The 22,992-nt window shown below is 41.0% G+C and overlaps 1 protein-coding gene across 6 annotated transcripts in view; it reads right to left on the reverse strand.

Annotated features, from left to right (window-relative positions):
• The window catches only part of rhobtb4 (Rho related BTB domain containing 4), a 36,137-nt gene extending 19,774 nt beyond the window's left edge, over positions 1–16,363 (reverse strand). The window contains exons 1-2 of one of the 6 annotated variants that reach the window (XM_040019520.1): positions 16,207–16,318; positions 15,334–15,478 (exon numbers count right to left, since the gene is read on the reverse strand). Coding sequence is in view for 1 of the 6 variants with exons in the window: in XM_040019518.1 (XP_039875452.1) it covers positions 1,669–1,697 (29 nt within the window). In the remaining 5 variants the exon portion in view is untranslated. Of the gene's footprint in view, positions 1–1,668; positions 10,508–15,333; positions 15,479–15,548; positions 16,153–16,174 lie in introns of those variants that run through there. The other 5 variants (XM_040019521.1, XM_040019519.1, XM_040019517.1 and 2 more) reach the window with 5 other exon arrangements.
• Between the last annotated feature and the right edge of the window lie 6,629 nt (positions 16,364–22,992).

Consider the following 22,992-nt stretch of genomic DNA (forward strand, 5'->3'; position numbering starts at 1 on the left):
AAAGATAATTAGGGTGGGAGGAAAGTAGTCCAGCAGTACTAATCTTGTTTAAAAATGCAACATACTTTATATTTTCCGCACCAAAGCACACTTTTATGTTACATATAAAGGCAAACCATAAAGCATCTGAGCAATTCTAAGCACTATTTACCTCTGTATATCTTCCACTACAGCTTGTTACAGGGATCAGGACATTCAAGCCTGCCATATAATGCTGGCTTATTCTTCCATGTGGGTTTATCAGCGCTGCAGAATGTTATCTGAAAGCTGTTGACACAGTCGAATGTTTGGGCACAGTGCCTAATCAGGACAATAGGTTAAGCCATTTGAGTATACATAACGACAGCCTTGATCTTTGATTCATTACCTACAGTACTGCCATAAGATTTAAGAACAAAATTCTTAATGGCCAACAAAAACACATCTCATCGTCAGTGTGTTAAGGGCGGATGACTGGTAGGACGCTGGTAGAGAGACGCACAGAACAGAAGATCCGATACAGTTGGTGTTTCCACAAATGGCTCAGCCACAGTCACACAGTGAGCATTATTAGACATCACTTGAGGAGGGAAAAAAATGATGCTGGCCAAAAGACAAGGATTGCACAATATCGTGTGCATGCCAAAATGTTTATGCAACTAGATATGATTAATTGCTAATGACTGGAATTTAAAACGAAGTGAGATAAAAAAGAAACTCCCAGAATATTATTTATTTATTTCCAGGTAGGAGTGAGAAGGTTCTTCATCAGACACGTAGCTACCTGCGAAGCACTGTCCCTCAGATGACGTCATGGCCCACACGCTCTTATACACACACACACACACACACACACACATATGTGTGTATATATATATATATATATACACATATATGTGTGTGTGTGTGTGTGTGTGTGTGTGTGTGTGTGTGTGTGTGTGTGTGTGTGTGTGTGTCTCTACGGTCCTACAAGGTCACATTTATCTTCTCAGGCTGCACGTTATCTTTTGTCCCTGCTTCGATCTGCACGCTGTCCCTGTAAATACTGCGGTGTAAGATCCCTACAGTCATCAATGAAAGAACCTCGTGTGCTCCATCTCCCCGCAGCCATTCATAACCACCTGGCTCATTCATAGTTTCTCATAGAGACCGATTCAACAAATCAGTCAGTCTTGTGTTTTGTCATCAGAGTCTATAAAGATAAAAGGCATGAGTCAATATTCACCGTGCTGCTGTCTCTCACATAACGATGTTATAAAAAAGGGCAGGTACAATCCTACATGCCAAATGATGCACTGATAAGTCTGGCGTAATGTGCCAAGCCCAACCGCTTCACTACAACACAGAATCATTATGTCAAAGGAAGAAAAAATAGGAAAAAGAAAAAGTAACATAAGTCTGCAGGTGTTTTTTTAAATAACCCCGCCTTGTGATATTGTAACATCTCTGTCTGAAATATTAATATAACACGTTGAAATAAAACAGGCTCCGTTATAATTACGATGATGTTGCAGAGATGGAAGAGGTGATTGAAACATCATGAACAGAAAACAGCTGTTAATGAATCTCTGGAGTGTAAAAGGGAGGAGGAAAAAAAAGATGTTGGGGGCTTTGTGCGAATTGCTTTGTGCACAGCCAGAATCGCAAGAAGAGCATGTGACCGAGTATTCCTGCAGGAGGGGTCCCTACCTTCCGACGGTTCCGGAATTGACCCACATGCCACTCTGCTGGTGGTTGAGCCGGTCACTGAAACCGGACAAAGACGCACGGAGAGGGAAGATGCGATCGCTGCGATCCCGTTGTTTGCCAAAGAGCACAAATAACTGCAGACAGGACCTTTGCCCTATCACATCCTCCTCTTTAGTCTACTTCCCGTCGCTGCCTCCTTAATCCAGCGCCTCACAGAACTCAACAAGAACCAGCTCGCTGCTGCAGACTTAATATAATGCTTTGTTATCTTCAAACTGACACTTTGGAGGATGAAATGCAATCATAACTGGCTGAAAGAGTCTTCTGGTTTGAGCCACCCCCTTTCTGTTGTTGTTTCCCCGGCTGATTTCATCAGAGGCACGCCTCCACGACTGCGCGTCACGACACAAGTCTTCCAACTTCTCCTGTGCTGCGTTCAAGTTCCGTTGGAAAATTAGACGTTTGCACTCCATCTTTCTGAGGATTTAGACACACAGATTGATATCCCGCAAACTGACATTTTTGGAAGAAGACTTGAGAATACGGAAGACGTCACTGATGACTAAAAGTGGAACTTTTGAGCTGTCTATTGATTAAAATATGAAATTCTGCAATTAGCGTTTTTTCTTTACTGTGATTTCTGTGAATAAGAACAACTGTCAAACAGCTCCGGGATGACCATTACCATGCAACAGTGGCTGAGGAATTTAAAACGCAATTTAAACGCACTAACTTTATTACTGTAATACTTTAATAGCCTAAATCTCGAGGCTTAAGAGGAACACTTAAGGCCTCCTCAGCGATTAGAACACGCGGGCCAATCATGTCCTGTATATATCATCGTATCCCCGCCCAGAAACTATGTTCTTTTCATCCTATTAACGCAGAACGGCCCACAAAGCGTGCTGCCTTTGGCAGATACAGCGCTTGCATCCACTTTGCACTGCCTTTAATCACTACCTAATAATCAATCATAGGTAAGCACGGGGTATTTTTTGTTTTGTTTGTTTTTTTATGTTATCCACGCAACTGTCTGCATGTCAGTGGGATTTAACTACGTTTCCCCTTTAACCCTTGCAAACTCGCTCTATCCAGGTAAATAATGCAAGACTGTTATTATTACTCATGGGCAATGGAGAGAAATTTTCTCCTAAGGTTACTCCGGGTTTTCAGGCATAGCAACTACCACGTTGCAACTGTAGCCTACTGCTACTAAAGCCAGTAAAAGAGGAGATCACAGACTGGACCAAGGAGAATACATAGCGTTTGCTATCATATTTTCCAAGATCTCAGTGTCTAAGAATTTACTGCTGGAATGCTGAGCTTTGCCATGTCAGCAAAATACCTCCAGTTTTCTTCAAGCAAAACTATGTTTAATTTAAACTTTAGCAGGTTTGCTTTCAAGGCAGGAGCTTTTACCAGTCCATCTGCCACTCACTATAGTCATGGGTATAGCTCAAGATAAAAGGTGGATGTGGGATTTCTTTAACATTCATCATCATTTTATCTTTCACTTATTTCACACACTTAGGGATACTGATACAGTCACCGATTTGATCATGTGAATATCTTTGAAAGCCAGTCTGCCAACTTTGTTTGGAGGCTGTGCAAGACTGAAGACGGACATCTACTGGCAGAGTTTGGTACTGTAATCTCTAAAACAAAGGCGGAGCAGGCTCTTAGGCTACATCAAGTCAGTGCTGTCACTCGGAACCACCTCAAAAGAGACAGCTTACATCTTTGGGACAGATTCTATATCGCAGGTTAGCCATGGGTGTCGCAACATACTGAGCTATATTAAGCATTTTAAAGAGAAGGTCAGTGTGTTATTTGACCTAAGTGCAGCAAACATACTTAAAATGTTTGTGTTCATGTAGATTCTTGCACATCACGCACACATGCAGACACAACGACAACAAACAGGAATCAAACAGGAATTCAGTGCACAAATAGTCAGACGGTACGTCTTATATCTATTTTTCCAATGCTGTCTTGAAGCCCTGAGAAAATACTGCCCCCTGACCTGGCTGGCATGGCCACAATGAAACAGCATGAAAGATGGGCTGGAATGCCATTGGAGAAAGCAGGGGTTCAACACCACTGGCACAGAGAGGGCTTAGAAAATGTGGAGAGCCCCCCCCCCTCCCCTGTTTTTTTGGGGGGGAGAGGTGTACTTGTGAGAGAACTCTTAAGCAGCACAATTCTGAGGTGATGTCTGGCCCCATTCAGCTACAGTAAAACAAAAAGGACTGTGTTTTGTTAAACAAGCTTTATGGGTCTTTTATTAACTGTGTGGGAAGTTTAGTCCCGTAGCTTTTACACTTTGGTGAGATTAAAGTTGGGAGAATGGGTTGAGATCACTCTTTTGGCAGGAATGCTTCGGCAAAGAGGCGTCTTGCTGCTTGGACAAATGCTCAGTTTTGTCTGCAGTATATTTAGTGCTCCTCTGGTTTAACCAAAGGAAGGAATGGCATGTTGAAATGCATTTATTTCGATATAATTCATTTTGTTTAAGCTTAGTAAAGTTCAAGACTAATATCTGTTTTATTTTAACTGCAAGTAAGGGGTAAGGTTTGCTCTTCAGATGTATTGCTAAGGGATAACAAACAATACATTTTCAAATCAATTCATTTCAGATGTTTACTCATTATAAAGAAATTCAAAACGAGCATTTTTTGGTAGTGTTTTCTTGCGTTTATCTCATCCCCTCCTATCCACTCCTCCGCTGACCCTATTCTCACCCTCGCCGCACACTCATATATCCAACAGGCCGGCTCACCCCCTGCCCCAACACTGTGCTGGAACTGTTCTAAAGCTGTCAAAACACCCAGCTTCTCACACTCCCTGTGTCCACACAGAGTTCGCTTTAAGTGCACACCCTCCCAAAACTCTAACAAACACACACACTCTTAACAAAAAAACAGCCTATGCAACCTATTCACTGACACAAGTAGGTCAGAGCTCCAGTGGGTCTTGCAAACAGTCCACCATCACCCTGGAACTGATAACGATATCAAAGATTAAATTCTACCTTCGGCACTGACTCACACACACATATCAAAGCACACACACCAGCAAACATTACACTCCATATGTGGATCTACAGGATGAGAGCATTCACTTGTGTGTCTAGCGGGATGATTTTGTCATACAGTTTTGTTTTAGAGGTGAGGGACAAGAAAAAAAAATGTGGCATTTGCTTCTCTGGGAAGAAAATTCAGATATGAAAGGTCAAAGGTGAATCTGGAGTAAGTGAACGTTAGTGAAACGAGCTTGTGGGAAACTGGCATTTCTACAGTACATGATTGATGGTGGGAAAATATTGAAAAAAAAAGCTCATAAATTCAAATATGTCAGTTTTTTTTATTCCCACTGTTAAGCTCTGTCTCTTTTTTTCTCTCTTTCCCTCACACAGACACGCACATACACAGAGTGGCATGGAGAAGTGGCTGAGTGTTGCCAGAGCCGGCACCCTGGCATGAAATAGAGTGTGTTTTGTAACAGCCGGCCTATTTGGCGATGGGCGATGGCACAGTGTGAGTTTACGTGAAAAACATTTAACGCTAGATATGGCCTGAGACAAAGTATAAAATGAGGCAGACAGGCAAGGGCACAAAAGAGGAAGTGAGGGAGAGAGGCTGGAGGAATTGTTTACTTGCGAGGTTATCAGTAATATGCCTTATCATGAGCCAGCTGGAAAACTACATGTGTGGGACCAGTGGTCATTGCTTTATTACATGCTAATGAAGACAAGTCACTACACTGCTTGTGACCGAACGAGTGAAACCTTTAAAGAAAGCGACAATTGATTGGTCAGAATATATTATAGACTATTAAAATGCTTAAATGGTGTTTTGTGTTAGGGAGACATACTTAGTTATCTTTTATGCCTTGTAAAACAAAAACTAAAAAATAACAGCTATATTTAAACACACACACACACACATACACACACACAAACACACACCATGTTGCTTGATTCAGACACGTTAGCATTTTTGAGACTGTTTTTTTTTCTTTTACATGCACACTCGACCATCCCCTCAGTCTCTGGAAGGAATAAATATAGACTAATTTGTTTGAGCTGCTAAATTGCTAAAGTTCAAGTTCTTCAGCAGACCCAATATAAGAGGTAAAACTTTCTGTTGACATACTTGTCTGTAGCTATTATTCCCCCAGTGTCATAACATGTGGACCGGCAGCTTGTTGAGTCTGACTGCTTGGCTGCAGATAAATGTTCAACGATTTTAATACAGATATATTTCCAGGTCAAGTTTGTGCTGTTGATGCTGGTGGGCCATGATGGTTGAATATGTTGGGAATGTGAAGTGTCTTTAGGACAGGGCGAGAGGCTGGGAAAAGGAAAGAGGAGGAGGGCGGCACCACTGAGGGTTTATTGTGGGGAGAGAGGGGAAGGTCTCTTTGTTTAACTGCCTGCTGTCTGTCTGAGAATAAACAGACCTCTGATTATGATATTAATGCCAACTTAAATGTTTCACAGTGTGGTGCCTGGCTTTCGCAATGAAGTGCCTGGAGTGAAAAAGAACACGGTGCTGTATATTCCTCGCTGTCCTCAACTAGCAGCCCTAGAGTGCCAAAACGACCCAGTTAGAGCAATGCGGCATCTAGCGCACCCAACCACAACCCCATAGCCCATCGCAACCACCGGCAGATCATATTCAAGTCAAGTTACTCAAGTCTCTCTGTGGATATAGTGTCTTTGGCACAGCCTCAAGTACCCAGTACTCAGTTCTAAGTAAAAACACTTAAGTGGCAAATTCCAGTGATTCCATCGGCTTTGTGTTTGCTGAATCGTTTTCTTGTTTTAAATTCCTTGCTTGTAAGCCTGTTTTATCCAAAATCACAGCCTGAGACAAAACAGCAGTGAGTGATAGCCAAGGTGGATATGGGGTTTTGACATGCGGAAGAGTGAAAAAGTAAATTCTTGAGTGGCACAAACCTTCTGCGATAAAGACAGACTATGCATCTGCCTTTGAAGTTATGTACTTCCTGCATTCTGACTTTGGGGGATTGAGATTGCACAGGCATGGCTTGCTGAGCTCCAGTGCATGCAGTAACAGATAAAGATTTACAAAAAAAAGTTGGCTTTTGGTTCAATTCAGGTTTACAGGAGTATGTGCACGGACAGACAAACAGCCTCCCTGATGCTCTAAAAAGGCAACCTTAAGATCATATATGAATGCAAGGAAATACACATGTACACTCTCTGCTGGACAGAGACACACAGGTCAACGGAGGTGCCTCTTAAGCTGTAGCTGTCAAGTGCCAGGGCTAATCGTATTAAGGCTCTCTTCAGCCGTTGGTCCGAACTCTTAAAGCGATAGTTCAGTTTGGTGGAAACTTAGCCCTATTTCTAACCTAAACATATCTTTACAACCTGGGTGTTTTTTAATTTTACCAGGGCTGGCAGCTTTTTATATAAGGCATCTCTCAGAAAACCTGAGCACAGGTTGATACATAAAGAGTCCTTTTTACTAATTTGTGATAAATGGAGCATATATTATGCTCCAGTAAAAGAAAATAGATTACTTTAGTTACCATGACAGGTGATGGCTAAGCCGATTAAGACCCTAAGGATTCATAGGCTGTGCAGGTATCAGGGTATTACACTAGTGGAGATGAGTTAGGTACTTAGGTCAGGGGGGCAGCAGGAAATTATGTGAAGCTGGGGTGTGAGATTCAGGTTAAGGAACGACACAGAGACAGATATGGAAATGGGGATGGAGGCTGGGAAGGAAGTAGGACCAGAGCTGGAGTAACTTCAGAAGCTGAGGGCAGAATTTAGGTTAGCACAGGAAACCAGTGTCAGGAGGCTTTAGCCTTGAAGGAGATTGACTCCTTTAAGCAAGCAACATATTTAGCATGTCATATAATTAAAAAATACACTTAAGAATAGAGAACAGGCCCAGGTTTAGTACACCATGGTAGATATGATTGATTTTTATTCTCCTTCCTGCCTTGAACAAGTTTAGTGTATAATCCATGAAAAATTTTCATTGTCAGCTTGAAATTGATATAATCCTTTTGATATACTCTCTTAGTATGCCCTTTAGTAAATCCATCAGCAGGGATCAGTGATGATCTTAGAGGGAATTACTTGGAAAGTGTTGTATATAGGATACTGTGTTACTTAATTTTAATAATGTTGTGATGGCAGGGAAAGAGTAAGCAGATCGGTTGTTAGAATTACATTTTTATATCCTTTATAAAAGAGGAAACGCCACCCATTAAACAGGCATGGTGCTGCAGGCGTAGCACTTCTCAGTGATCCGTTGGCACATTTACTTAAAGAGATTCTTTTTTTTTCTTTCTGAACAAGTGCTGAACATTAGTGTGAGATTACAAGTCCAAGAGAAACCTTTCTTTATCCTTTATCAAATGGACTAAATATTTGTATTTATTGCGTAGGTAACTGTGGTTCACCATGGTTGCCTTGTTGATAGTCACTGCAGTAACAACATTATTTGAGAAATCTATTGGCAGGAATGAGAGGAAATGCCACCAATCACTAGAAATTAATGATGCATTGCAAAAGGGAAAAGTATTTAGTGCTTTGTAATAGTTTCATGGGAAATATTTAGGCTCTCTCAGCCTTAACTCGCCCAGCCAAAATGCACGTGAATGCAGATATTTATGTTGTGCAGAGTGCTATGCACTACACCGGGCATTTAAGAGTTTTATTGACCAGCACTTTACAGCAGATCAAAGGATGGAGTCTCTTTCGCAATACATGCAATCTATAAGTGGGTCTTGACATTTTCCCTACTACCCGTGGTGAGGTTAGAAGTATTAGTGACCTCTCTGAACCACATATAAGACTAAACTTTGGAGTGAGGTTAAGATCAGATAACTAACAAGAAAAGGGGAAGAAGGAGGAAACTGGGCCTTCCTGAAAACTGCATGAACAAAAAGAAAAAAATTATATTTTGGATTTTGTTCTTTATCTTGTACAAAAAGAAAAAAAGGTCAAATTCAAACTGATAAGGTTTAAGAATATTTTGAAAGTGAACATTAAATTTAATGTTTCAAAGTTCTAAACTTGTGAGACAATAGGACAGAGAAGGGACAGAGGCAAAGGAAATGCTAAAGTTGTGAGGAGAGAGATGTATTTGGCCTCAGCACAGGTCAGTCAGTATTCTCAAAACAGCCTGATCAAACAGAGAACGAAGCCAAGACAAACACCTCTGGACTTCAGTCTGGCACAGAAAAGCAGAACTGTAGGCCCGCCGAGATCACACTCCACAAAGTCAGTACATCAGCCCTGCTCACTCTGCAAAATACTGTGTATCAGAGATTCCTAATCTATTTGGCTTGCAAACACCACAGCTAAGGAAATTCTACCTATGAAAGCCCATACCACAGGTCAAACATGTCGGCTGGATTATGAGTTTTCATTATTTTCTTTTAATAATCAAAAATATTCCAACTGCTATGTGTGGCATTTAATTTGTTAAATTGTAAAAACATAGAACTTTGTGTGTTCTCTTTTGAAAACTGAAAGATCCTTGTCAAATATTGTAAATGAGCGTGTTAATGTAACATTTCTATGTTTGATATAATGCACATTTTCATCCTCGCTTCCATTTTTCTTGCAATATCCATATTGCTATCAGCCTAATGCAGTATCCATCTGCTTCTATTTAAAAGACACTTGCTTACATAAAGAAACAGATATGAAGATAGAGGGGAGGGGAAGAGCATAAGTGTAAACAGCAACAAAAAAAAAAAAAAAAAAATCACAGGGAGACTCAGAAATAGTCAGATAGCCACATTACAGAGCACCATGGCATAACAGGAAGGCCCTTTGTTGTGTTTACTTCAAATAACCTGCATATCATTTATCTAGTTGCGCTGCTCTGCAGAGTTCCTCGCATTGTATTAGAATTGAGAAAACAAAACAAAAACAAACGAGTTGTTAGGTAAAACCCTTGCATCTCACAGATAAAGCATTTACCTCGATAGCAATGCATTTTTAATTTTATTCAGTTCAGCCCATTGAGTGGGTTTTATAATCCCGAGTGGTCAAAGCATTTTCTCAGGCAGTGCAGGAGGCATGTAATCCGTCAGCTGGCCTGAAATCTCAAAAAAAGAAAAAAAAAAAAAAATCATCAAATGAAGAGATATGATTTTCACCTAAAAGCACTAAATTGGAGTATCCTACACACGCTGCTCGGCTGTATCGCAAAGGAGGTCATCATGCAATCTCCAAATGCAGGAATATCATTAAACAAGACAGCAAATGTGCGCGCAGAAACAAAGCTGATATCCCATGTACAGAGGCATCCCAAAATAGTGATGGAAAAATCTATACTAGCGGTTCCTTTTTATTTATTTCCACACCGCTGTGCCATGGCCTGATGATAGAACCAGCATGCAATTATCACCACGCACTGTGACCACATGTCATTAATTTGCTAAGCCATAGCACGGCCACACAAGTTTTAATCGTTTGATTAAGGGCGTGGGGTTAGGCTCTTTTGGATGCTGCACCATCAATGATACCAGCTAATCCTAGCCACTTGTGGGCACAGGTCATTTCAACCAAATAAATGTTAAGATGAAGCACAAAGATATTCTCTTTCAAAGATGAAACTAAAAGACAGCTGACCAGAAAACCATAATGGAGCTTAACAAGACTCAAGAAGTCAATATTTTTGTATAACCTGGCCTCTGATGTTGTTGAGTGCATTGTTATTAAGTATGTTGGGCCATTAAACAGGAATGAAGATAATAAAATGATTAAATATTTATGCTAACTCTGGTGATGTATTCCAGTGGAACAGAGAGAGACAGAAACAAAGACCGAGAATATTTCATTGCCTAATATTCAGAGCCTAATATTTCATTGCCAGTCAGTGCAACAATTTCCAAACTGTCTGCTTTAAGAAGACCACAGGTGATAAACCACATTTTACTGTCTAACCCTTAAATTGTATTTTGTGATCCGCTGTGTCTGACCTCAACCTACATGACTCAGTGTTTTATTGTTCTTTCCCCTCAATAGATTTAAATGAAGGAAAAGATCCCTGTATTGCAATAACTAAAAATAGAACATGGCTTAAAATGTCTAGCCACACCACATAATATGTGATGAGTCAATTTCCAATTTTCATGAGGAAACAAACCACAGACACTGCAGTCCTGCATACATCACATTTGCTTCTATCAGTTATCATATCTGATTCATTTATTCTGGAGTGTGTGTGTGTGTCCTTGACTGTGTGAGAAAGCAAGACAGACAGAGAGCCGAGAGAGCATCAGTCAGACATGCTGCATCATTCTGAAACAGCAAAAAATTGGGCAGCCCTCGAATAAATGGCACGTGGAGGGCGATCACGGGGCAACAATGTGTACGTGTCAAAGAAGACATTCAAGGAAACACCTTAAATACAGCCAACCGCACAAGCACAGGCAAAATTACAGATTAAAAATCCTGTGGTTTCATGGGTAGTTCAGCCAAGACTGAAGCTGGTCTGACCTGGATTAGCAGGAACGGCACCCTTGGGTGTTCTGCTCTCTGAAAATCTGCCTTTGGCTATTACTAGACGAGACAGATACTGTATGTATGTGTCAGTCTGTTTATGTCTATACAGTGTGGTTTGGAAATGTTGGTTTTTGGAGTTTAAAAGCTTCACCGTGTGAGTCATTGTTTCTATATTTGTGGGTCTTGTGTTTGACTGCGTTAAAAGATTTTTTGGATGCATCCCTGTGATGGGAAAGCTGCTAGAATGACTAAAGAAATAACTGAAAAATCATCTTTACACTGCAAGTGTCCTCTTTAAAACAAGCGGGGACAGAAAATGAGTGGAGGACAATGCTAAAATGAGCAAATATGTGTGCGAAACTTCAGAGAAACTCTCCTCTTCTTTATGTCACTTTCTGTAACCCAAGGAGAGCTTCTGGCAATGTAGGTGCTAATTGGTTTTTGTTTTTTTCCCCCCCATCCTTAGTTAATGAAAGCCAAATTGCTGTTATGAATGGATAGACAGGCAGGAAAGGAAAGATGTGAAAACAAACAGGAAGATAAGGAGACAGAGTTCCAGGCTTGCAGGCATCGAAAATAAAAGACGCTAGAGATTACTGCCGTGTGAGCAACACGAGCTAGATTTATGGAGCTGCGCGGGCCCATTCGGGCCTGGGAGGTGCTTAGAGCGTCCTGTAGGCGATGCAAGGAGACAGCCACACCCACACAACTCCACACATATACATCAATAGCCAAAAGGCAACCTGTTATGATATGCAATGTCATTTTGTACTGCAGAACACGCGCACTCCAAAACATCATCGCAATTTGGTCAGTCATATGATGCTGGAGCCAGTTCACCAAAAGGGATCGGCTTTCTGCCACAAATGAGAGGAGCAGATGCTAAAGAAAGATTTCCAGGGGTCAAATTGCATACAGCCTTGCACACATGCAAAACTATGCATGCATAATCATGCACAGTTGCACAGGAAGATGTAGTCGTCACAGTGATAGAGCCGTACGACCAGGACACAATCACAACACAAGCATGAACATAAATAGAGACGCAGTACAGCCAAGCCACCAAATGGTGCCACTTGGTCTCGGGAGAATATCTTGCCATCCTTTCCTGGATGCACATGCAGACACACACGCACCCAAGTTTCCACACAGCAAAATAGAAACAGGACAACAGGTTACAAAGAGCAAGAGATGTGATTAAATAGAGAAATGGAGAAACTATAGCATGGGTTGAGGAGTGTAAAAGCAGAACAATCTATATGTGTCTCTGCATGCCAGACTGTCAGAGCCACTGTTAGCTCAAGGCCATTTCAAATATCAGTCCACTAGTCTTTTTTTTTTTTGGAAGTTTCTTTTCAGCTATAATTTTAGGTGGCCCTAACCTACCTCAGCTCTCTGGTAATCTGTCATTTTGCAGCCACACAATGCAGTGGCAGGCAGCGTTTCCTGCATGACGGGCACTGAATCCAAGGCACATCTGGAAAAGCCAAAATCTAAAAGTTAAAATACCACAAACAAAATGACTTTTGCAGCATAAAACCTTGACTTTGAAACCAAAAACCTTAATCGTATTCTTTCAGCAGTGATGTTGTGTAATATGCCTTCCTATCAGTGCAGCAATCTCAGATCTCTAGACACAACCCCTGTCAGCCCCTGGCCTCAATCCAGCCTGGAGCTATCTGAGGAACCACAAATGGACAAAGACACCCTCTCTGAATTCAGCCAGCTCTCTTATCTCCTCTCGTTTGATCGTGTGGTCCTGTCCCACCCCGGTCCGTCCTTGTTGATGATACAACACCTTCTTATCCAAGTCTCGCACTACTAAAACATATTCCCTCACGCACCGACTCTCTGGCCTTGCAAATGTGTGTTTTGCTTCCCGTATGCATCATATAATGTAGACATTCAGTTTTTTGTACAAAAAGAACTTTGTTCAGATGAGCAGTTTCAATCTGTAAAGTAATCGCACCAAGCCACACTCGCAAGTACAAAGAAATCAGCGAGTGCTAGGGACACGGTGCAGCTGATAATCATAAGGCAAATGTTCAACATGTGGAAAGAGATCATTTCTAAAGGGATGTTTTGTTTGTTTTTTGAACAGATTGTGATGAAGAAGAAGAGCCAGTTGTTAACTTATCTGTTTTTTTTTTCTTTTTTCTTTTCATTTCTTCTAATGAAATCGTTCCTTTATCAGCTTCTTGGTTCAAACAGAAAACAGGACAGATCTGAGAAAAAGAAGGGTTCTGCCTTCATGTTTACAATAATATGGAATAGGACTCTGTCAGAATTTCTCATTCTCACTCCCTCAGCCTGCTTTACTCTTTCCTCCACGGCCGAAACCTCTTCGTGTCCCTCTTCTTTGAACTCCTCTCCTTTTTCTTCCCTCTACAGCTCAATTTCTCCTATATTAATTTGATACAATCTGCTTCTCTTCTCCCAGCAGACAAAGGCCTATGTTCTTTCTCACTCTGCATTCTGCTCTTGCATACACATTCTTTGCTCACTGACACGCCATTTAAAACAACAACAACAACAACAACAACCAGAGAAGCAGCCAATAAGAAACAAACTGTACAATTGGCATCGCCAGCACAATCCCTTCTCTTATTCTCTTTTGCCCTCCCACCCTCCCTCTCCATCCCTCCCTCTCCATCACCACCACCACCATGTTTTCTCTGTCCAAAACTTACTAAAGAGGACAAACATCATGTGGTGCTAGAAAAAGAAGACACTGTTGCAGGATGACTGAGTCTCTGTTATATTTTCTCCATTCTGTGTGTGTGAAGAGTTATGTTGAATTCCACCAGTGTGTGTGTGAGCGTCACTTTATTACTAGTTCCATCTAATACACCTACCACACACACATGCACCTCACAGACACCAACTATTCAAATTGTTCTTGAGCCGAGGTGCAGGCTTAAAGCAGACTATTTGTGTGTTTTAGTTCTGTGCATGAGCATGTGGGCGCATGTGACTGTGCATGTGCGTCGTATTGCCCAGATCACACAAAGACACTGCTTCTTATACGATTCCCAGCTGTGTGGACTTGGCGCGCTAGTCGGCCATTCGACAGCCAAGAATGTTTGGTGTGCAACTCTACTGGAAAGCCCCAGTTACCCACACACACTTACTTAAACACACACTCACAAACACATATGCACCGCATCTACTGAGACATCCTACTCCTCTGAGCAGACGCAGGGAAGGGCCTCACCCCAAAACGAAGAACGGTTCAAATTCCACAGCTGATAGAAAAAAAAAAAACACTGAACAGTGAGGGAAAAGTGGAGGAACTGATGTCAACTTTTGTCACACCATCCCTACACCCACCACATTTTCACCATGCTTCTATTGTGGTTGATGAGGGGGGGGGGGGGGGGGGGGGTGTTTCGACTGTTGTCAGAGAAACCAGTTTTCTTTCCATGCTTTGGCCAGTAACTGCAGCGAATCACTGTTTGGCTCTGTAGACACTAAGTGACTCCATTCTGCAGCTATTCCTTTAAGCTTGACTCATGTATCCAGACTTCTGCAGGTGGTGAGCACATCTAATTCTGTATTTAACCAAGCTAGGCAAACTAGCAGTTGCAGGGAACATCACCATATGGCAGAAGAAACTGGGATTTACAGTAGAGCACAGCTAAACAAGATGATCTGTGCAGTTTTTCCCCCTTTTTACCACAAAAAGAAAAGTGGGAAGAGTATGAGGTAGAACTTCCACTTGCCAAAAACAAAAACCCAAACTGCCCTTTTAGGTAGGTCACAAAGTTTTATCAGTGCTGTGCAAATCAGTGTTTTTGTGTGTATGTGTGTGTGTGTGTGTGGGGGGGGGGGGGGGGTTCTATAGGAAGATCTACAAATAAAAAGATAAAGTAAAATTTCAATTAGTTTTCAAGTGTTTGTTCAGTACACCCCCTCTAAGATAACTTATGTAACCTCCCAAAAAGCTTTCGGAGAAGTTCAAAACGAAGGCTATTCTAGTTCAGCCTGCGATATGTCGATAGCGCAATACACTGAACAGCCCAAACTAACTGAATCGTTATGCAACCCTTTGCTGTCTGTCCACATGTGGTCTTGCACTGTGAACTGCTCTGTAGCGAGCATACAGATTAAATGGCATGGCAATACACGTAGCATGTGCAACAATCCCCGTAATCTCCTACCTTTGAAACACATTCGCTTCTGCAATCAGTTCAGGGCTCTTTTATTTCCCCCCTTCGACGTCCACTTTAAGTTCACACCTCTCCGCTGCTCTACTCCATTCGCTTTATTCTGGGCAGCGCTCGTCTCTCGCTTCTCCCCATTAAACTGCAAGGCACAAACAATTGCGATCACTTAAGAGCATTCCTCGGGATGACAACATCTAATCATAACTCACATGCTTTAACACTTGCTCCTCCGGTTCAGCACTTGAAATTCCTCAAATCATCGCTTTCGTTTCGTGTAAAGATCTGCCAGAGCTGACAGAAGAAAAATACTCCCGACTGTTGTAGCCGAGAGACGCCAGGAGAAATGCAATTACACGGAGACTGCTGCATATTGCAAAACCTGCAGACATGCTCTTGTTTGCAGACCCCTGCTATTGTGCTCCGGGATCTGTCTGGGTAGTTGTGAGCCTGTGGTCCTGATGCGAGTTTTTCCACGTCCCTTTGTTGTTTCTGTCACACCTACAAGGAGGGAACACACGGAGGAGGGGAACCTTGCCCCTACTTTCTTTTGTCTGACTGTTTTTACCCAGCAGAATCATGGCTGAACTACTCTATTTCTTTTTTTATTTTATTTTTATTTTATTTATTTTATTTTGTTTGTTTCTTAAAATATTACACTTTACGTCGCAGACGTACGAGCGTCTCTGGCATACATTTCATCCTCGTGGCATCAGCCCCGTTTCGATCTTTTCTGTCTTGATTTATATTTGTTCCATTTTTTATTTATTTGTAATCCGCCTATAACTAAACAGCATATCCCCAAATAAAAGTGCATTTGCCCTTTGTTCTATCTCACCCGCACTTTTGTCTTTTAGTCCCCCGTCTCACCGAATCCCTTGCCAGAAGTTTGGTCCTTGCTGGGGAGTAGACTGTCGCCGCTGTCTCTCTCTCTCTCTTCTCCTCCCCTTTCCTTCCCGCGTTGTCCTTCCCAGGCGGTGGCAGAACCCAGTTGTGCTTCACTCCAAACCATCCTGCATGGACAGCACGCCAGCGCTTATCAACGAGCACAGTGATGACTGCATCACTGCTTGTCACAAGCGCCACACCCATCCATTCATAAAGCAAAGCGAGTGCCAGCCTCCAGACCAGACTGCTCGCTGGGTGAGGAGGTAGTAAAACAACCACAGTGCTCCTTAAGGGGAAAATGGCTTATATCTCTGTGTCTGAGGTGCTGAATTATGAATTTGTAGCCATTTAAATAAAATAGATCTCACCTTGTGAGTATGAAGTGATGAGTGTTTTACTATAGTAAACGTGATGGTTGGGGAAAAAAACGTCAGCACTACGCAAGCATCGTGGTCTTCATAGTGACTATAGGATGTGTGAGTTTACGTCTTTTGCTTAGTACTGTTTATTTATTCTAGTATAATTAAAATTGTAACACCTGAATAAATAAATAAAAAATCATTTTAAACACTAATAATCTGACACGTAAGATGCAGAGTCACAAACTTAACAAGTGTGTATCCGGGATCAAAATGAAGGTCAAGTTCAAAGTTGGGTGTTTTGTTTGATTCATGAACATAGAGCGAAGGGCACTAAAGAGTTCAAGGTTGCTTTCAACTTTACACCGTATAACACAGTCTTTCAACATTTTAATGTATTTGTAACTCCTCATAGATTATCCTTGACAGCTTTATAAAATATTTTCTATAATGGGTGTTGCAGTTGGATTTATCCCACCCCCTCTTGCCACTTATTGAAATATTTTGTCAGAATGATAGATAGATAGATAGATAGACAGATAGATAGTAACACAGCTGACCTCAGCATATGCACCTGAACAAGTCTGTGTGTGGAAATTCATGTAGTTCATAATATGGCTGAAACTGTTTACACCTTTGTGTTTATTCTTTCCACTACTCACCCAAGTTCAAAACTATTTGGGTGGATGTTTTGGCGTAGCAAAACACTATTGTAAGGTCTTGTATAGTCACTCTTTGGAGAGGATGTTGGCTACAGAGCCATTGTTCCACAAATACAGGTTGAAGTTTTTTCTGAGTAGAAACAATTCATCACTAGTCAATCAGCTGCCATTAGTGCGCTCCGTCTTTGTTATTCAGACACTTCAGTTGCCCATTTAGCACTTGGTTCTGTCAGATAGACATTTTATTTTAAGAATTAATTTTAGCATTAGGTTCAGTAGTTTGTTTGTTTTTTTACTAGTGTTTGGGATAGTGTTATCAGTATTATCGCCACTGTATGGGGTATTTATGGGGGAAATAGTTAAAAAGTTAAGGACAAGTATTACGATACAAAACCAAACCTGTTGTTAAGGCAGCAGACTCATAATCTCAATGAACGCCCAAGCCTCAGTAAACATATGCACCAAATATCTCTTCATTCTTCTTGTATTGACAAATCTAACCATTAGCACAAGCAAAAATTAAAGACTGTATATATATGGTCTACATTTTTTTCCCCAACATTAGTCAACTCATTTATTTTTTTCACACCTAGTTGTATTTTTTTATTTTAGCAACAAGGTGAGCCAACAGTCTTCTAGGAACAATTCACCTTCTTTGAACAACCGTGAAGATGTAAGGCTAAATAAGCAAAGCAACACATCATTTGGGTCAGTTTGTGTAACCTTCAGGATTTAAGATTCAGTATTTTCACTGCCACTGTGTTTAAACATAGTTGTGTGAAATGCTTAAAATGGGGAGCTTTTATTACAAACTGCATAAAAGGATAAAAGTCAAAAGGGTACACAGTTCCAATGATAATAATATGAATAACTGCTAAAAGTTAAATAAAATGAAATAAAATGGTATCAGTCCTAGCTTACAACTTGTACTTGCACTTTCATCAAAACAAATCAAATAAAATTTGAAAATATTACATGTGTTTATAAAAATACACCTTTGTGTGGAAGGTAATGTACAATATAACACAACAGGAAAAAATGATCACTTCAATTTATTCTTCACCATAAACTTGTTTTTTTGAATTGTCAGTGAAGTATTTGACCCCCACCTTTCATCAGCATTTCTGTAAATAGAGGTCTTTTCTCTGTATATTCTCTTTTTGGCAAAAGCATAAATGTCAGGAAATTGAGTGAGTGTGAGAGGCCCCTGTCTCTCACAGATTCCCTAAAACTCCTTCTCAGCCAGGCATCTGAGCTGCTATTGTCTTGTGAAGGGAAAGGAACTTGCCCAGGCTTGCTCCTACCTCAGCATGCATGCAAGTCCTAAGCAACCGTCCTCAAGCTATGGCCAGCAGATGCTCACATATGTGCAGGCGGGTGTTGTCACATCATGCTGTAGCTGCACTCTTAGTACACTTGGGAAGAACCACTACTATGAATTATAACACAAACACAACACATGCACACACATACAACACACATCTGTAAACACACACGCTACAACTTCTCTGAACTATAATACGCGTACACAAAGTCATTTATTTTCACTCTAGCCCCTGTACCCGACCATTTTCAAAGAAATGTTTGACCTATGAACCATTCAAGCATAAAAAGACATCTAACCCAAGGGATGAATCAGTGTTGTGTCTACTCATAACAGACCGCTTAGCAGGGAATCTATTTTAAATTGTATCTTTAGCTCTTTGTTACTAGCAGCCCTTCACAAAAACGCAGACTTTGTACCCATTTCTATAGGTTGCCAATGTGAAACAGTTATCAAGGCATAAAATAATAATTTTACCAACAAGGTGTTTCCCAAAGAGCTATTAGCCAAAAACTAGACACATTTTGGTTTGGCGGAAAATTTGCAGAAACTGGACTGGTGAAGAACAAAGGAAAGAGTGACGGGCTTGAGCGACTACAGCAAATAAACAATGTTGGAAAGTCATATCCTTACGAAACAGGAAAAAAAATCCAGCAAAGACATGACACACTTCATTTGATCCATCTAGTGTTCACTGAAACCTCACCAGAAATAGTGTCAGTAGAAGGGCTTTGCTACCAAGAAGCCATTCTTAAGAAAGGGGAAAGGGGAATAGGCCCAATTACACAAGAACTGGACTGAAAATTAGTGGTAACAGGTTTTATGGAGAGATGAATTCAAATTTGAAATATCTGGTTTAAAATCATTGTTAATATGTACAGAGGAGGTCATAATGTTATGCCTGATTGGTGTACATTCTTAAGCAGTAAGGGTGTATTTAGTGTTTGGCTTACTTTTTATTAAATAAATAAAGACACGGTCTAATTTGTCATGTGCAGTTGTGTTTACCCACCTTTAAAACCTGGTAAAGTCCAGATAGTTTTTTGTTAATGTCCTGATACAAAAACCCTTACAATTGAAAAAGGGTAAACTTTCTTTTTCTACTAGACTGCAGATGGAAATAAAGATGGCTATAGATACAAATACATGCCACACTGAAGGTCATGAGACTGTAAGTGTATTGAATCTGTCAACTTCTCTGCTTTAATTGGGCAAAACTTCTCTTCTCTTCCTAATGGTGTAGACGGGTCTACCAAACCTTTATCTCAAAGTGTCTTGTACAGCACTTTTGAATTGCCAGAGGCCTCTGCAATAGCACTATTTATGCAGCTGCATGGGCACAATAGGGGCATAATAGGGGATCCACATGGTTCATCTCTCACTCTGTCCCTTTCCTAAAGGGGGGAAACTGCTGACCCCAAAGGTCTGAAAGTCCTATGTCAGCTATATACAACAAACAAAAACATTTTGCCTATGTGTTGCACCTCCAATACATAAAAATATGCCTTAACAATACAATACACAACTAGCTACACACTCACAAAAAAGTCCTGCACAGATCATTTGCACTCAGCAGCTCTGTGCCTTCACTGTAGTATGTCAGGAACCACAATGGCCTTTGACACCAGACATCACACCGAAAGCTAACTTTAGGCTGACGGACCACAATGGGCTTCTCGTTGCCACAGAGCCTCTGCTTTTTTTCTGCTTGATCTCGCGACAAAGCGGTGTTAGAGAAATACCAATTGAGCCTGAACAATTGCTCACAAAAGGGGCACTGACTTGGTGTTTCAAGCACTCTTGCTAAAGATATCACATTCTAGACCACGTGTTGTGATGGCAAATTACAACTGTTTGACTATGTGCTGCAGTTATTGTTTTCTACTCGTAAAATATTTAAATCCAGGGGATTTCAGAAGAGACTTACTGCTTAAATTCTAGATGATTATAGGATTATTTTTTAATATCTTCTCAGTAGAACACTTCTCAAATGTTTTACATGGACAGCAGTGGTCTGCTTTAACATCAGTGGAGGGGATGCAGAGTTGCAGAGCAAGTTTGGAGCATATTTTCAATATTTACATTTACAAAAATATATATAATTCAACTTTTCAGCCACATGAAGTTTGGACATCTGTAGCAACTGACTCTGCAGAAAGTTGGCGAACTCTGCACTATGCACCTCAGCATCCAGTGACCTTGCTTTTGATTTTATGTGGCCTACCCTTTCATGGCTGAGTTACTTTTGTTCCCAATCGGTTCCACTTTGTTATAATACCACTAACCGTTGACTGTGGAATATTTGGCAGTGAGGGAAATTCACAACTGGACTTGTTGCGCATTTTTCAGGGATGAGGGTTTGTTTGTTTGTTTTCACCAAGTTGTTATATGGTGGGTAATCACAGTGTGTTTGTATATTACCAGTATGTGAACAGTCAGTTTAAGAGAAAATAAAGGTGACTTTGAAAACTGAATAAGTGTACCTCAAACAAATGCTCATTACCCCATCGAGTTTGTAAATATTTTGCTTTTCCTCTTTTTGATTTTGTGTTTTTGGACATGCGCATATGCATGCTGTACCTGTGTCATCTGTTTAGAAACCTCAAAAAAAGGGGTCAGGGGTCAATCTGTTGGTGAGGACAAAGATCAAAGAGGCAATGACAGAACTCCTGCTATGTGTTCTTCCCACGTTCTCTCCAAGCACCTCCATCAAGGATGAAGGGTAGCATTCGGTCTGGGTCCGTACTCATCCAGGTTTGGACACCTGGCCTCTTTGGCCAGAACTCCAGGCTGCCCGTGTCCCTTCAGAGCATCACTTGGGTGCTATGAATAGATACAGGCGTATGCTCGCTGCTGTCAGCTGGGCATTGGCACGTGTGGCTCATGCAACGCAATGCTCCAGACTGGCGTCACTGCACCGACAGCACATTCAGGTCACCATGGAAACAGGGATGAGCACAGCTACCTCTGCCCTAACATTCATTGGCTGCATTTTACAGACAAACCGCAATTTCTTATTCTTTCTCTTTATCTTCCTGTCTTTGTTTTCTCACCTCTTTCTTAAAAAAATAATAACTATATCCCTCTCCTTCTATTTTTTTACTTATGACGCTCAACGGGGAACTGGAGGTTTGAGATTCTACCAGAGGGCGTTATAGTAACCAAGTTTTAAAACCTGGGTGATTTTTATCCTTATGGCTCTAAATTAATAGTATGACTACAGGAAAGTATGGTGTTATGGCAGTCCTCTCTCTTGTTTCCTCTTTAGCATGCGCTGTGAAGGTGACCACCTTAATGAAAGGGTGTGTGGGTCACTGCATTTTTCACTGAGGGACAACTGTTTTCTCAGGAGAAATGAGCAGATTGCAGTGTTTGTACTTCCGCTTCATTTGCCACTTTGTGTTTAATCACATATCATTTACTGCGTACTGGCCAGAAGGAAAAAGGCTGGCTTGGTAGTAGAGACAGGTACTGGGTTATCACTGAAGACAGGAGTTACTGGGAAGTTGTATCCCCTGCTGTAAGTCTGCAGAGAATATCTATGAAACCAGTGGCAGCTTTCAGACTTTTTGAAAGCTGCCACTGGCTCAATTCATATATAAACAATGACAGCTGTTTTTTTAATGATATTTCTTCTTCTTTTTCTTAGCCATTGCTGCAGGTAAAGCAGAGCACAAGAACTCAGCATTTCTCTCTAAACCAAAGATTCGTCTGTTTCTCAGACTCGCTCTCCTCCACATACTGTGAGCAGATTGATATATGATATTGTGGGACTTACTTAAGTGAGTAGTCTTTTACATTAGAGTCACAGAGGCTCAAGTTTCTAGTGAGTTAACCAAAAGCAAGGCTGATATTACGCTGACATAAAACCAGACAGTTAGAATTTAAATCAACCTGACACAAGCTGTTTAAGGTTTTGAAGATGTGGATATGCACTATATTGTATCTAGTAAGATTTTAATGTGTATACAGCTGTTGCTCCGCAGCATTTATATTGACATACAGAACAGGAAGGGTAAATATGGTCAGTACGTCATATAGCCAACACACCCCAGACAAAAAGAAAGAAAATGGTCTAGATAGTCCAACAGTATGCAACAGTAAAGATGACCCCAATGGCAGCAAATTGCTGGAAACTTTACTATAACCCTGATGTAGAAAGTAGCTTACCATGGGGAAGAAGCTGATAAAGTGTCTAAAGAAGTTTTTAAAGTTGCAATATTGGTTTCGCTAAATGTTCTCACCCTAGATAGACTGAGCTTTGTTTAACTTGTCAGGAAAGAACTGCCCAAATATATTTGACACTTGCATACACAGAAAATTCACACAAGAGCGGAACAGAAGATCCTTGACCGGTTTGGGCTGTGAAACAGGAGAGCCTACGAGACTACACTATGCGAGGTAGCATTGGCACTTGCATACA

Source organism: Simochromis diagramma, unplaced genomic scaffold (assembly GCF_900408965.1).
Source record: "Simochromis diagramma unplaced genomic scaffold, fSimDia1.1 OVJJ01000822.1, whole genome shotgun sequence".
Classification (NCBI taxonomy): Eukaryota; Metazoa; Chordata; class Actinopteri; order Cichliformes; family Cichlidae; genus Simochromis; species Simochromis diagramma.